This window comes from Piliocolobus tephrosceles, chromosome 1 (assembly GCF_002776525.5).
Source record: "Piliocolobus tephrosceles isolate RC106 chromosome 1, ASM277652v3, whole genome shotgun sequence".
In the NCBI taxonomy this organism is placed as follows: Eukaryota; Metazoa; Chordata; class Mammalia; order Primates; family Cercopithecidae; genus Piliocolobus; species Piliocolobus tephrosceles.
The window spans coordinates 36,808,987-36,822,326 of record NC_045434.1 but is presented as its reverse complement, the minus strand read 5'-3'; the positions used below and the strand labels follow the sequence as shown (position 1 = coordinate 36,822,326).

At 50.7% G+C, this 13,340-nt stretch overlaps 1 protein-coding gene across 1 annotated transcript in view; it reads right to left on the bottom strand.

Moving 5' to 3' along the window:
• LHX4 (LIM homeobox 4) overlaps positions 1 to 12,713 on the bottom strand; it is a 45,239-nt gene extending 32,526 nt beyond the window's left edge. Inside the window, exon 1 of the mRNA XM_023194267.3 lies at positions 12,415 to 12,713. Within this exon, the coding sequence (XP_023050035.1) occupies positions 12,415 to 12,490 (76 nt within the window). The 5' untranslated portion in view covers positions 12,491 to 12,713. The remainder of the gene's footprint in view (positions 1 to 12,414) is intronic.
• Between the last annotated feature and the right edge of the window lie 627 nt (positions 12,714 to 13,340).

The window sequence follows — 13,340 nt, the reverse complement described above, 5'->3', positions numbered from 1 at the left end:
GAAGGAAGGAAGGAAGGAAGGAAGGAAGGAAGGAAGGAAGGAAGGAAGGAAGGAAGGGAGGGAAAAGAAAGTTGTAACCAAAATTTGCAAAGGTCAAGACAATTTCCAAATCCCCAATAAGCTCAACGTATTTCATGCAGTATTTACTATCTCAAAAATTCCACTTTAAAACTGGAATTTATGCAGATGCTTGGAGTCACTAAAGACAAAATTTGATCTATTGATAACTCAGTTCCCCATATGAGGAGTCACTTCACTTAAAATGAAAGTTTTTCTCTTATCTGCCCATAAGTGTTTTGTGACGATGTTCTCTGCTGGGGCTCTGCAGAGGGTAAACTCAGAAACAAAAAAGTAATGTCCCTGGAACAGCCAAAGAATCTTTGGAAATGCTAAACCACATAGAACAATACACTCCCCATCTGCAAGGCCCGCCCACCGGAGCATTCCCAGTCATGCAGAGGGACATAGGCAAGGCACAGACCTAAGCCCACATGTACCTGCATGAACACATACAGACACCCTCACATGCACTCACATACACACTCAATATTCATGCAGATATATATGTATATATACACACACATACCCACACCATACTTATATACAGACATGCATATAGCACAGACACATACATACACATACAGAGAAACACAATCACAAATAAAGATACACCTTGAGACACATACATTCCTACATATACAAAGGCACACACATGTACCACAGTCACATATACATACAAATGTACATGCATATTCACATATTCTCAGACACATACTCACATGTACACAAACACACACACACAAACACATGCACTCACATCCTCATACATGGGACGAGGCATTGCCACTCTGGAAAAAAAAGCCAATTCTGAAATCAAGCTCTGTCTGTGGAAAGGAAGGCTTAGCTGAAGGAGGGAGCTGTCCAATCCTGAAGCAGTAGGGAGAGTAGGGAGTGAGTGAACTAGAAAAGCAGAGGGAAGTAGAAACATTGTTTCAAATACTTTTTTGGAGAAGGCTCAAAAATACTGGGAGATCAGCCTGGGCAACCTAGTGAGACCCTGTCTGTACAAAAAAAAAAAAAAATTCTCCTGGCATAGTCGGATACACCTGTAGTCCCAGCTACTTGGCAGGCTGACGCAGGAGGATAGCTGGAGCCCAGGAGTCCAAGGCTGCAGTGAGCCATGATTGCATCACTGCATTCCAGTCTGGGCAACAGAGCAAGACTCTGTCTCAAAAACAAAACCAAAACAAAAAGAAAACACACACACACAACGAAAATTTTAAAATATCTGGAGAATTTCAAAGTTTTCAGTTCTGCTCAGAGTTTAGATCTCCAAACCTTTAGGTATTCCAAATGCCAAAAAATTCCAGATCTAGTCAGACCTGAGCTCAGATCCTAATTCCACCCTGTATGTGATCTTGGGCAAATCGCTTAACGTCTTCGAGCCTTGATTTTCATATCTATAAAAAGGAGATAATCATACCACTCTTTTGGGGTAGCTGTGTTATGGTCACATCAGGTAATGCATGTAAAACACCGAGCCCCCATAGTCCCACTGTCCAAGGCCAATGGTTAGCTCTCTCCTTCACTAATAGCCAGTTGCCAACAAGATGCATGTCTATATTTAAAGTGTATCAAAATTACTTCATGATCAATTATTTTCCCAATATACCTTTTCCCTCCCTCACCCCTCTCCTAAACACTCAGAACTCTCTTCCACTCCCTTAATTCTAAAGTGTTCCGAAGACACACACTTTTCTAATCAACATGATCCTGGAGTATAAACAGCAGACGATGCAGTATTACAAGGGCTCAGTCTTTCTGGAATAAAGAAATCTGGCAGACTTTTTCCTCTGCAGAATGAGGACAAATTTGCCAGACCTTGGTCTCCCCCAGCATGTGGCTGGTAAGTATGAGGAGGTTGAGGCCACAACTGCCTGATCTTACTTCACTGTTGCTGTAATGTATCCAGGTGAGGGTAGATTGGGTTCAAATTAACGTTTGGGGCTTCTAGCATTTTTTCCTAGAGATATCTAAATGCCCAAAGGAAAAGAGACTATTTCTTACTTGATAAGAAATGGCTACAGACCCTTCCCCAGTAGCCGTAATCTCCTTCTTCATCGAGGAAGCTTTTAAAACTCACAACGTGATAGCCAGCCCTCAAAGCACCTGAAGCATTGTGATAGGGGCACATCAGGCTTATTTTTCAGAGTGGCCCATCAGAAACTGGATTCCATTTTTAAATCCCCAAATTCCTCCATTAGTGATTTCTGAAAGCTGGGAAGTGGAAGAGATCAAAAGGTCTGATGTGATCCATGGCAGACCAAACTGCCCACACCCCTCTGGTGAGAGATAATAAATATCATGCATTTGTATTCCCCACTCACATTTCTTCATTTCCAAGAAACTGCTCTCAAGGAACCAGGGGCCACCATGAAACATTTCACGGAGGGTTTGTGTTTGTTTGATCGATTTTAATTATTTGAAAAATGGTGTTTTCTATCCCTTTGGTCACAGAAGATCAAAAGGGTAAAGGAAAAAAAATTTCCACTAAAGAGACTAATATGAAAGCCAACATATCTGACAATGACTTCTAAAATATATTTAAGAAAAGGCACCTTTCTGGGGAAAGGAGTCAGAATTTCAGATCTTTCCATTGGAATCATAATGCTGATGTGCTACTTAAATATTTTTAAAACTAAGTTACTTTGTACTGATAGGAATAATGTTTAGGCTGGCACGGTGGCTCACACCTTTAATCCCAGCACTTTGGGAGGCCAAGGTGAGAGGATTACTTGAACCCAGAAGTTCGAGACCAGTCTGGGCAACATAATGAGCCCTTATCTCAATTATAATAATTTTAAAAGGGAACAATGCTTATTTAACTGTTCTCTGAGACCAGATTAATATTTTGTAAAATTTGTATTTTGATGTGCCAGCTTGATGTGCCTCCTGTGAGGCTTTTGCTTTTTAACTCCCTTTGCTTTTTAACTGCTTTTTGGATGAAGTGTTCCTTTTGTTTCATGCTTTGACTTGACAAGCTAATGCTCAGGACAAGGTTTTTCCTTGCTCCTTTCCAGAAAAGGAGCTGGGTCCATGGGAGCCACTTGCAGGGCTCCCTGTTTGCAGACTCCACAATATTCCCGCTCAGGTGGCCATCCTCTTGGGACAGCCAGCAGTGCTCCCAAGGGTGGCTCTGTCTGTGAAATGGGAGTTGTGATCCCAGTCTCTGAGTACCTTAAGACCACCAGCACTCCGAACTTGGTCAAATACCTTCAAATTGGCAAGCTCATTCCCTCCACCCGACACCCTGTGAAGCGGACATTCATTGTCTGTGTTTAAAAGGTTCTGAGAAGAAGGGGCTTCCCTACGGGTACACAGGTTGAGGCCGAATTAGGGAATTAGGACTAAACCTTCTTTTTCTCTGGGTCTGATGGCTTCCACCTGTGCTCAATCAAAGCCACCTCCATCTGGGATTTTTGCCCAAAACCTTTTTGCTAGTGATTTCCCTCCAGAAGTAAGCAGTTTTTTGAGCTTTGTCTCAAATAACATTTGGCCAATATATATTTCCAAAAACGTGTACTTGTATTTATTTGTTAAGTTTCTTTACTGACTACTAACTGAAAGGAGACGTCAAGTGGGGCATACGCAGTTGAAATATTATGCAAATGTTTTTCTTGAAATTTTCCATTCCTTTCCCACACGTAAGGAAAAGAAAACAACAAATTGCAGACATTGCTGTTCTCTTGCCTCAGGTTCCCTGAGTAAGGAAGAAGGAAGATGGTTTTCTAAAGGCAGGCTTGGGAAATACTGTCAGTGGGGGGCTCATTGATTTAGTCTGGGAATGACTAATTCTAAAATGCATCAACAAGGTGAAACCACAGGATATACTAAGTTATGGCAAGCCTGCCTAAACACATACCTGAGTTCTGAAATGTCCAGGTCAAAGATTTATAACGGAGGCATAGTTACATTAAAATTAAATTAAGAGGTCTATTATTGGATAAATATTTCAAAAATAAAACTTTCCATTTCAAAGTAGCCACCATCACCGCTGATGATAAAATCCTGTTTTCTGGTCACAATTTGCCTTTTAAATCACCTGGTAATTGTGACCAAAGGAACCAAGGCCTCATTCATCCATGCAGTCCCCACACAGGGAAAACCTGAGGCCCACGACTCAGTTTTCCATGACAAATCTAGTGTGTGCTGCCCCCCAACCCTGGCTCTTTGTCATTAAAGAATATTGATTTTTGTTGAACAGTTTGTAGTTCCCGTTTTTATATTCTTGCTCATTCTAAATCAGCATATCTTGAAGAGGCAATAACAGAATTTTCCAAAATGTTTTTATAAAATTCCTCTTAAGGGATATTCACAACCTAGTAATAATCTCATAACACAGCTAAAGCACAAAATTCCAACATTAATTCTTTCAAACGTAAAGAGAAAAGGCACATTGAACATCAAGGTAGTTCATGATGATGACAGCAGCATTAAACAGAGAGAGCTGGGCTAGCCACAAAAATATTGGAAAAATTCTAACTTTAAAATTGGCATCACATTGAAGGTAAATCATATCCTCTATCATCATATCCACTGAGAGTTTTTAAAATGCATCAGTGTACTCACGTCTTTTTATCTAATTTCTAATTTTTTCTGGTTTGTCTTGACAAATGACTAGCAACCAGAAAAAAAAGTCAGAAAATCCTTCTCACATCAGAAACGATCACACCTGAAGCCGTCCTTTCCCTTTACGTGCCTTCCAGAATCCTTCCCACTTTTACCGTTTGCTTTATTCGGTGGTTTGGGGTGCCTTTGAAAATCTCCTTTGTTCTTTTTCGGCTTTGTCAAAAATAGTAACCTCTTCAATAAAAGAGCAAATTCAAAAGTAAACTGGAGATAATTTTGATGTTATCATTTTAAGGCTGTAATTTGGATAATATTTTAACATAAGGAGGTGAGTAACAATGAAATATACAATGTAAATATGTATTTGCAGGGATAGGATTATCTCCTAGGTGATATACCGTCATGTAATTAGTATTCTTCAGTAGGATATCAAATATTCTCAGTAATCGCAAATAAAACAGAAAATTACATTAAACAAATCCATGTTCATATATGGAAATATTGTAGACATATCTATTTCCACTCCATTTTCACATTTAATCATTGCTAAATCTCTACACTGTATTTTTCTGATGTCTCACTCTGTAACAATTTTCCATATGTTTGGCAATGTTTCCCTCATAACAAGAAACTTTCAATTAATTTGGCTGCAAGTTTTGTCTCTATTAAGCTATTCCCAGAACCAATCCCTTAACCCCCTAACATCATAATTAAAGTAAATTATACTTTAAAGACATGTGGGGGTGAGGTACTGCAGTAAAACATCTGTGGCTAGACCCAGACTGACAGAGGGAATAGGGTGGGGAGATCTGAGAAAAGAAATCCACCAAAATTACAGCAGGAGGTAGGACTCACCTCCCAAGACGACTTTCCAGTCAGCCACTCATACAGTTAACCCCAAAGTCCATTTTCCAAGGGACAATCCATTTCATTTTCAGCAATTAAACCCAAACTGTCCACCTACCCCCAAGAGCAGTGCCTCAAAATGGTTGATTTGTGCTCCATTTTGATCAGGGATCCTATAAAATTGAGGACTGAATAAGGTAAAACCTCACAGTGGCATCTAATTTTAGTTGATTTATTCCTACCACAAACAATAAGAGCTCAGCTCCAGGGCGGCTTCTGTCCTATACGCAGCACCTGTGCCCCCGTCCCAGGGCGCCTAGAAAGAGAGATGGATCCACCACCCTGCAGCCTGCTGGACACACGACCCCCCCGAGTAAAACCCCTGTGCCGTGAATTCCTGCACAATCCCTTGTTTCTCCCCGCAAAGATTTTGCAAAGGAAGGAAGGGATAGACAGAAGAAGTTGGGGGAAGAGCGGAAGGAGGAGGAGGGAGGGAGAAAGAGAAATTCAAGCCACCAGATTGCGAGAGAATTTTACTAAAAGCAGTGGACCCTATTTGCCCACATCTCTGTTATGGGCATTGTTAACGCGCATTTCAGGAAGGGAGAAAGGCAAAACATTGTTGCAAACGTAAAACCCCCTCAACGGTGCCCCAGCCAGCCCTCTCCAAATTCAGCAGTCTATGCAGTCATGTATTTGGTGCTGCCACAGCAAACTGCTGCTTCAGTCTGTCTCTAACCTTGGGTTTCTCAAAGTGGGTAATATTACTCCTTCTGCCCTCTCTTCAGCTAAACTGGTTCCAAGTCCCTATGCGTTCCAAAGCTCCTCAGCTCTGTTCCTGAAAAATTTCCTTAACTGAAAGAAAAGGCACAAGGTCCCTTTATCAAGTTTCACCCACCCTCCCCCCATCTACAACTCTTCAATAGGAAGAGGACACAAGTTTCCCAGCCAGAGAAATCCACTAAATACCCACCACTCCTGCCCAAAACAAGAAGCTCAAAGCAGATTTCATAACCAGGTAATAGAAAGAATGGTTAATTCTTGTTAATTAATATTCCATCTCTGCAGGACTGCAAGCCCCATCCTCCTTCCCCCGGCTCCTCCCTCTCCTCCCAGCACTGGGGTCTCCGGCTTCAGTCTGCTAATGCGGGTGCTAAGTAATCACTAATTGACTGTAAGGCAGAGTGAAAGGGCATTAAAATCCGAGGCAACTAGGAAGTTACGACAATGCAAATAGTTAGGACTTGAGGCTGTCTACACCTGGCCAGCGGGGTCATCGGGTCACTGTTCAAAATACAGGATGCCCCTGTGGCCCAAGTTTTTGTCTACTCAATGGAAAGAAATTGCTTTGCTGGTTTCCCGGCTCTCCCACCCCCACCCCACCTCTAGGAGCACTCGATTTTAAAAAATGGACCCTGGTATTTGCAGCCCTGTAGGCGGTCTCCGAGACGTCTTGAGGGCTCGCGTTACCCTAATCCTCACAGCATTTAGTCTACATTCTTGCCTTAACCCCGCTTTGTTTTTGGCGTGTCAAGAGGCAGGTGCAGATACACCTAGCTTCAGTCGCCCTTCCTTCAACTTCCTGCCGCTCCCGGTTTTCTCCCTCCACGGCTTTTCTAGTCATTCATTTCCTTCTTTATTAGTTTCACCCTTCAGATCCCTTTAACAGACACATCTGTCCCACTGCCTAAAAATAATAAGGTCCCATCCTGCACAAAGCCAACCCCCTGAGACACAGGGGTGCACTCGGTCCCAGTACAGCCGCGGCCTCTCGTGCAGTGGGTGCACCTGGCGGCCCGTGCCACCTCGCCTTCCCCGGCGGCGCACAGTACCACCAACTCCCTCACCTGGTCGATTTTAATTGACATCCTCAGATGCCTAGGTAGAGACTCTGTTTCTCTGGAGGCTGACACGTTTCCAGCGCTCGTCAAGGTCCACCAAGCTGGGGGAACCGAGCGGGGAGCCAAGACTCGAACACCCGCCGAACGCGCGGGCCGGGCGGACCCGCCGGCGGCCTCCCCGCTCCCAGGAGGAGGAACCCCTCCGAAAATAGGAGCACCGCTTTCCCAAGGTTAAACAGTCACAGAAGACTCGAGTCGCTGGGGTTGGGGTTTAATTTTGTCATTCCAAATGCTTGGAACGAAATGGGCCTGGAGAGGAAGAGAGGTTTCCACCCGGCGTCCTCTTAAAGGGAGCGTCGTCGCACTCGCGCCTGCCTCGCCTATCCTTGCGGGAAAAGTCCCTGCCACCACTCTAAAGGGCAGCAAAGGGGTCCCAGGCCTGACTAATTCCAGCTCAGTCGGACCTCCTGGCCACCTGAGAGAATAAGCTCGGAAAACGGGAGCAAACCGCTGGGCGGATGCAACGAAAGGGCTAAAGCGCAGGAACCCCTATTGCGGCGCACGGGGGACAGAGAGGTGGTCCCTCCCTTGCCCCCTTCTGGGCTACGACCTTTACCCACGGCTGCGAGACGCAGTAAGCGCAAAGCCGGCTACCCGCGAAGGGCCGCCCTGTCCAGATCTACCTCCACCGGCAAGCCCCGCAAAACCCAGAGCACGCCCAGGATTCCCGGGCGAGTGCCCAGGATCGTGCGCCGCCCACGGGTGCGCAGCAAACGCTCATTTAAAGAATTCATGGTCTGTTCCCCGGGCCACCCAGGCCGGCATCTGCCCGCGGGGCGGAGGAGCCCTGCCCCGGTTGCAGCGAGGTCATGTGGGTCGCTCTTCCAGACCCTAGGACCCACTCCCGCTCAGCCCTGCGTAGCCCCGCCTAGCTCTGGTTTTCGGCGAGCCCGGACCTCGGCCAAGAGAGGAAATAAACTCGAGTGAGGTCCTGCTTCTTCTCAGTCCCGACTTTACGACTTCCCGGGACACTGCGGACCGCTCATTGCAGACCTTTGCCCCTCACCTGCTGCACTTGCGTGCTCCGTGTCCGGCTTTAACAGTTAACTCCGCATGCCGAGCGCACTGGCACAGCGGCTTTCCAAGCTTCCCTCCGTGCTCATGGGCCTCTCAAATAACAAGGCGCTGGAAAGGAGGAGGCCGGAGCCCTCTCGTCCCTTGGGCGTCCTCGGCCATCCGCTGTCCCAAGCGGGGCGCTGCCGCGCTCACCCGGGTTTCTCCAAACTCCCTTCTATGTGGTGCGCAGCTCTGGCCAGGGGCTGGTACAGGATCCTAGCAGTTAGGACATCGGAACCCACAACCTATCAGGCCTGAATCTGCCGGCGGGGACAGCTGGCCTCATCTGTAAAAACTGTCTCCCGTCTGAGAACATTCTTGCGACGCAGGGAGGGAGGTCTATGGTACCCACAGCTGCTGTATCGGAATGTTCGGAATATGATAGAATCTCAATCTATTATATACACACACACACACACACACACACAAAATTTGTGTGTGCGTGTGTTTCTCGCACAAGGAGACAAGGCAGGAAGAACAGCACCAGCGTTTGAGCTGGTCTTGGGCAGTGAACCCGTCTCACCCCCATAAGAAATGGACTGGAGGAAGGACGGTCAACAACTCCGGAGACTCGGATCCGCGACGCTACCTGCGCTGGGACATTTACCCCACGCACCCCGCAGGAGCCCCAGGAGGGGAAGCCCCAGGGAAGTCCTTCACCCCTACCCTACCAAACACATAATAAAATACCCTTTTCCTACAGCTTCGGGGTTCGCCAGAGCTTGACGGAAGCATTTTAGGAGACAAGGAAGGGGACAGAGACCCCCAGGCCTGCATTCCAAATACCACCCCCAGCCGAGACCCAGCGGGGCTCCTCCTCCCGTGTGGGCTGCCCTCCCTCCAGGGATCCGGCCGCAGGCGTCCATCGTCCTTTCCCTCGGTGCCTGGGGAGACTACATGGCAGATGGGTCAAAACCGAGGCGGATAAAACGCCCCACCTTCCTATATGCCCTGCGCTTTTCCTCGTCTCATCAGAGGACAGGGCCGTCCAGCCAGGGCCCCGACGCGTGGAGGGATTGCCGAGGTCTGAGGAGACAGTTTTGGAGGCGGCTCCGGAGGCTCTAGCCTCACCTGCACCCGACACGCCCCGGTCGGGCGCTGTGAGGATTCGGATCTCGACGTCCCTACAGCCCGGAGGGAGGTGGCGGGGACGAGCTGTCGGTGCAGGCCGTAGGGACAGCTGTAGGGCTGTCGGAGCGACGAGGCCCGCACCTGGGGGCACGCGACCAAGGCGAGGTAAAACAAAAAACAAACAAACAAACAAACAAAAAAACAGGAGGGCGATGGATGGCGGGAACGGTTAGTCCGAACAGGAGACTGCGGGGGCGGGAGGCGGGGACAGAGTAGCGAGGAAGAGGCCAAGTCTGGAGCAAGACCAGCGAAAAGAGGGAAATTATTACATCACTTGGAAACGTTTCCCTAAAGGGTATGCCCCTCACCCATCCCCAATAAGCAAAAGAATAGTCCAGCTGCCGCCAAAATAAGCTGGATTTAAATCACTTCTTCTAAAATGCCCCTAGAGGAGGGCACTAGAGGCACCGAGCTTGGGGACACCTAGATCTGTGTCCCCAAGTGCTCCATTCATGGTGACTCCGTGTGATGAAGAAGCGAACATGTCTGTGTTGAGGCGGAAACTCAAACCTTCTAGTTGGCGACTGGAGGGACCCCTGTGGGGGAGGATTTCTTTTGTCTCCCCTCCCCTAGGATTTAAAAGCCTGCTGTCCTGGAAGGCCCAAGGGTGGGCCCCACGACCCCTCAAGCTTCCCCCTTCTCAGGCCACTGGGCCCAGTCCCAAGAAAGCTAATAGTTGTGTATATGCAGGTGATGGGGACCTATCCCCTGGTCCCAGCACCAACAGCATAACAGCCAGCGGCCAGATGTGCTGCAAGGGAGGGTACAATCCACTCACATTCCAAGAGGAAATAAAAGCTGGATCCCGAAGTCTTCAGCGAATGGGCCCCTCAATTTTGGCCGATGCCTCCTCCAAGCGAGGTCACAAAACTCGGACAAAAGGGAGAACTGACCGCCCCCTCTAGGTTAGACACTGTCTCCTGGGCCACCCTGGGGTGGGGGTGGGGGCAGGGAGGAAGTTCCTTTGTACACTTCAAGTTTTCCACAGTGTGAACCTAGACTCAGCCTTGGCAAACTGTAGCTCTGAAGGTGAGTTCTGGGCACTTTAGCAAAGCGACTCCCTGACGTCGAACATCAAAGTCGTCCCTGAACAAGGGAAGCAAAAAGTGAGACAATCAGAGCGTCTCTCATCACAAGAAAGGCCGTCAGAGCAGAGACCATCGTCCTTCATTGCGGTCCCAACGGACAGGTCACCTACGGACCACAGCCATGACAGCACAGACGTACTGGGTACCAAGGACACTAGTAACACACACACACCCTTTTCCCACTCATGCACTCTCCTCACTAGCGCAGAGCTACAAGCAGCTTACGGACTCGGTGCACCTTTGCCAGGGTTTCTGTTTCCGTTTTTGCAGAGACTGAGAACCCACTCTGTCCCTGCCTGTGTGCGGGGTGTGGGGAGCAGTGAATTTCCAATGCCTTCTACGAAAACATCTTAGCAGTAAACTCAACACAGACGTGGAACTGTTTGCCAGCAACTGACACAAAAACACGCAAAGAAGAACTATAGAATACAGTCAAGAAACAATCTAAATAGGCTTGGATGAAGCTATTCTTTTCTAGTTCCTTCTCAAAAACTTCCCAGGGAAGCCCAGGATACGCCTGCCCTCCAAGGTATCGCCGGACAGAAACCCTGCCATGGAGATCCGAAGCGCAGGAGGGCGCGCTCGTGCGCCCTAGTTTGTAGGTAGTCACCATCCCTGGGTGAGCCGGTCCTTACTTAAAGTAAACCCTGAAGATGTAGCTACCGCACCACTAAAGAAGTCGCAGGCGGAAGTACAACCCCTTGGCAAGGGGAGCGAGGGACTCCTTGGTCTCTCCAGGGTGCCCGGGGCGCCCTGCTGAGCATGCGAGCCAACGCGGCAGGACACCCCGACGCTCGCCGCGCGCTCCCGCTCGCGACGATTGGGCACCTGTTCTGGCCTCCGCAGATTCCCTCTCGCGGACTCTCGCTCAGGAGTGAAGGACAGAGACGGATTCCCTCCGGGAAAATTTCTGCGCGCGCACACCCATACACACAGAGAGAGACTTGGGGATAAACACGCCCCGAGCTCCCGCCGCCTTGCTAATTTCGGACGCGGGAAGAAAGCTGGCGGGTAGGCTAGCAAAGCGCTCACACACCCCGGTCTCTACCTCTCCAAACTCGAGCCATCCTGAGCACCTGCCCTCGCGTGCGCAAAGGTTTGAACCCGGAGTTCACAACTTGTGGGCGCTTCTCCCTCCCCTGCATTCCTAGGCTAGCTGGAATGCAGCGAGCAGATTCCCTCACAAGGAGCAGTCAGTCTCCGGCGGCGCACGCGGCGGGCGCCGCGGGCAGTAGCGGCTGGGGACGCACCCGGCGCGCACGCCCGGGGCGCGGGCCACAGGGATTAAGAGTGTGGCCGGGGCTTCTCCGCCGCCAGCCCCGGGGGCGAGAGACGCGCTCTCCAACTTCCCGCCAGCTGGGGTGAAGTTGCACTAGCGGTCCTGCGAGCGTTGACCGTCACGCCGGCGAAAGATTTGTGGGGACCACCTTCGCCCTCAGGCCTGGCCTACAGCTCGTACCCCTGGGTGTCCCCAAACAGCACTCTCCCCAGCGTTCCAAGAAAAGCCTTGGGCTGGGGATGCGGGGTTCGGTACTCGGCTCGCCTCAAGCAGGATCCAGGAGGCGTTTACATTCGGCCTCAAACAGCCAAGAGCCTGCCCCCCTGAAACGCACTCTGGCCAGTGCCCCTGCCCTGTGACCGACTCTGCGCCCCGGCCGCCGGCCCCTCCCGGCTCCCGAGCGGCGTCCGGCCCGCCCCGCAGCGGCTGAGGCTGCTAGTTGTCGTGTTAGAATTAAATCAGAGAGAAAGGGGGGGTGTCTTACGTTGCATCGGCACACCTAGCATCTCCGGGAGCCCCTTGACAGCCCCTTCCGCGGGGACAGTCGCACTCTGCATCATCTCGGAGAGAGAGCCAGCGAGTCGCAGTCTCCGGAGATCTCTCGCTCTCTCGCTGTAGCTCGATTCAGAAATTTCAAAATAATAATTAAAACCCCAAGCAGGCCGCTGGAGTCACAGTGGAAGCCGGGCCCTCCGCTTCTCTGGGAGGACTCCACAGGCTGCCCGGCCCCCTCCCCCCACCAGTCCCCAGTCTGTTTCCAGTCCCTTTGATCTCGCTCTCCGGGGTTGGTGCACATCCCAGGTTGAGACGCTGTTGCTGCAGCTCTGGCTTTTTTCCTCTCCTCCCTCCCCCGCCCGCTCCTTCCCCCTCCCCCTCCACCCTTCGCGTGCCGGCCGCCCGGGAGGCCGCGGTCACCCAGGCGTTTTGATTCATTCACACTGCAGGAGCGGCCGTGACGTCGCTTTCCGCAGGGAGGCCCGCCCTTCGGCACATCCCCCAACCCGGCGGCGGGCAGCCGACCCCGGAGGGAGTGGGGGTCCCGGCGCCCCGAGTGAGGCCGGCGGGGCGGAGGGGGGCGGGGCGGCAGGGAGCGGGGCGGGGCCTCGCAGGCAGGCACCCCCCCCCCCCCCCCGCCTCCGCCCAGCCGTGCGGGCTCGCGCCCCGGGTATAAATTCTGCGGCTAGCCCGCCGCGGCAGCAGGTGGTCGGAGACAGGGGCGCCCTGGGTTTGTGGATCTCCGTGGGTTCCAAGCCCGCGCGGCTCATGTCCTCCTTACTCCTCCGTTCTGAGCCGGGGCCGGGCGGGGCAGGAGGTCGGGAGGCCCGGAGGCCGGGACCGCGTCGCGGCGTCTTCGCCTTGCGCGCTCTCGGTCCCCGGCTTCGCTCCGCCGGACTGAGCGCGCTCCGTAAT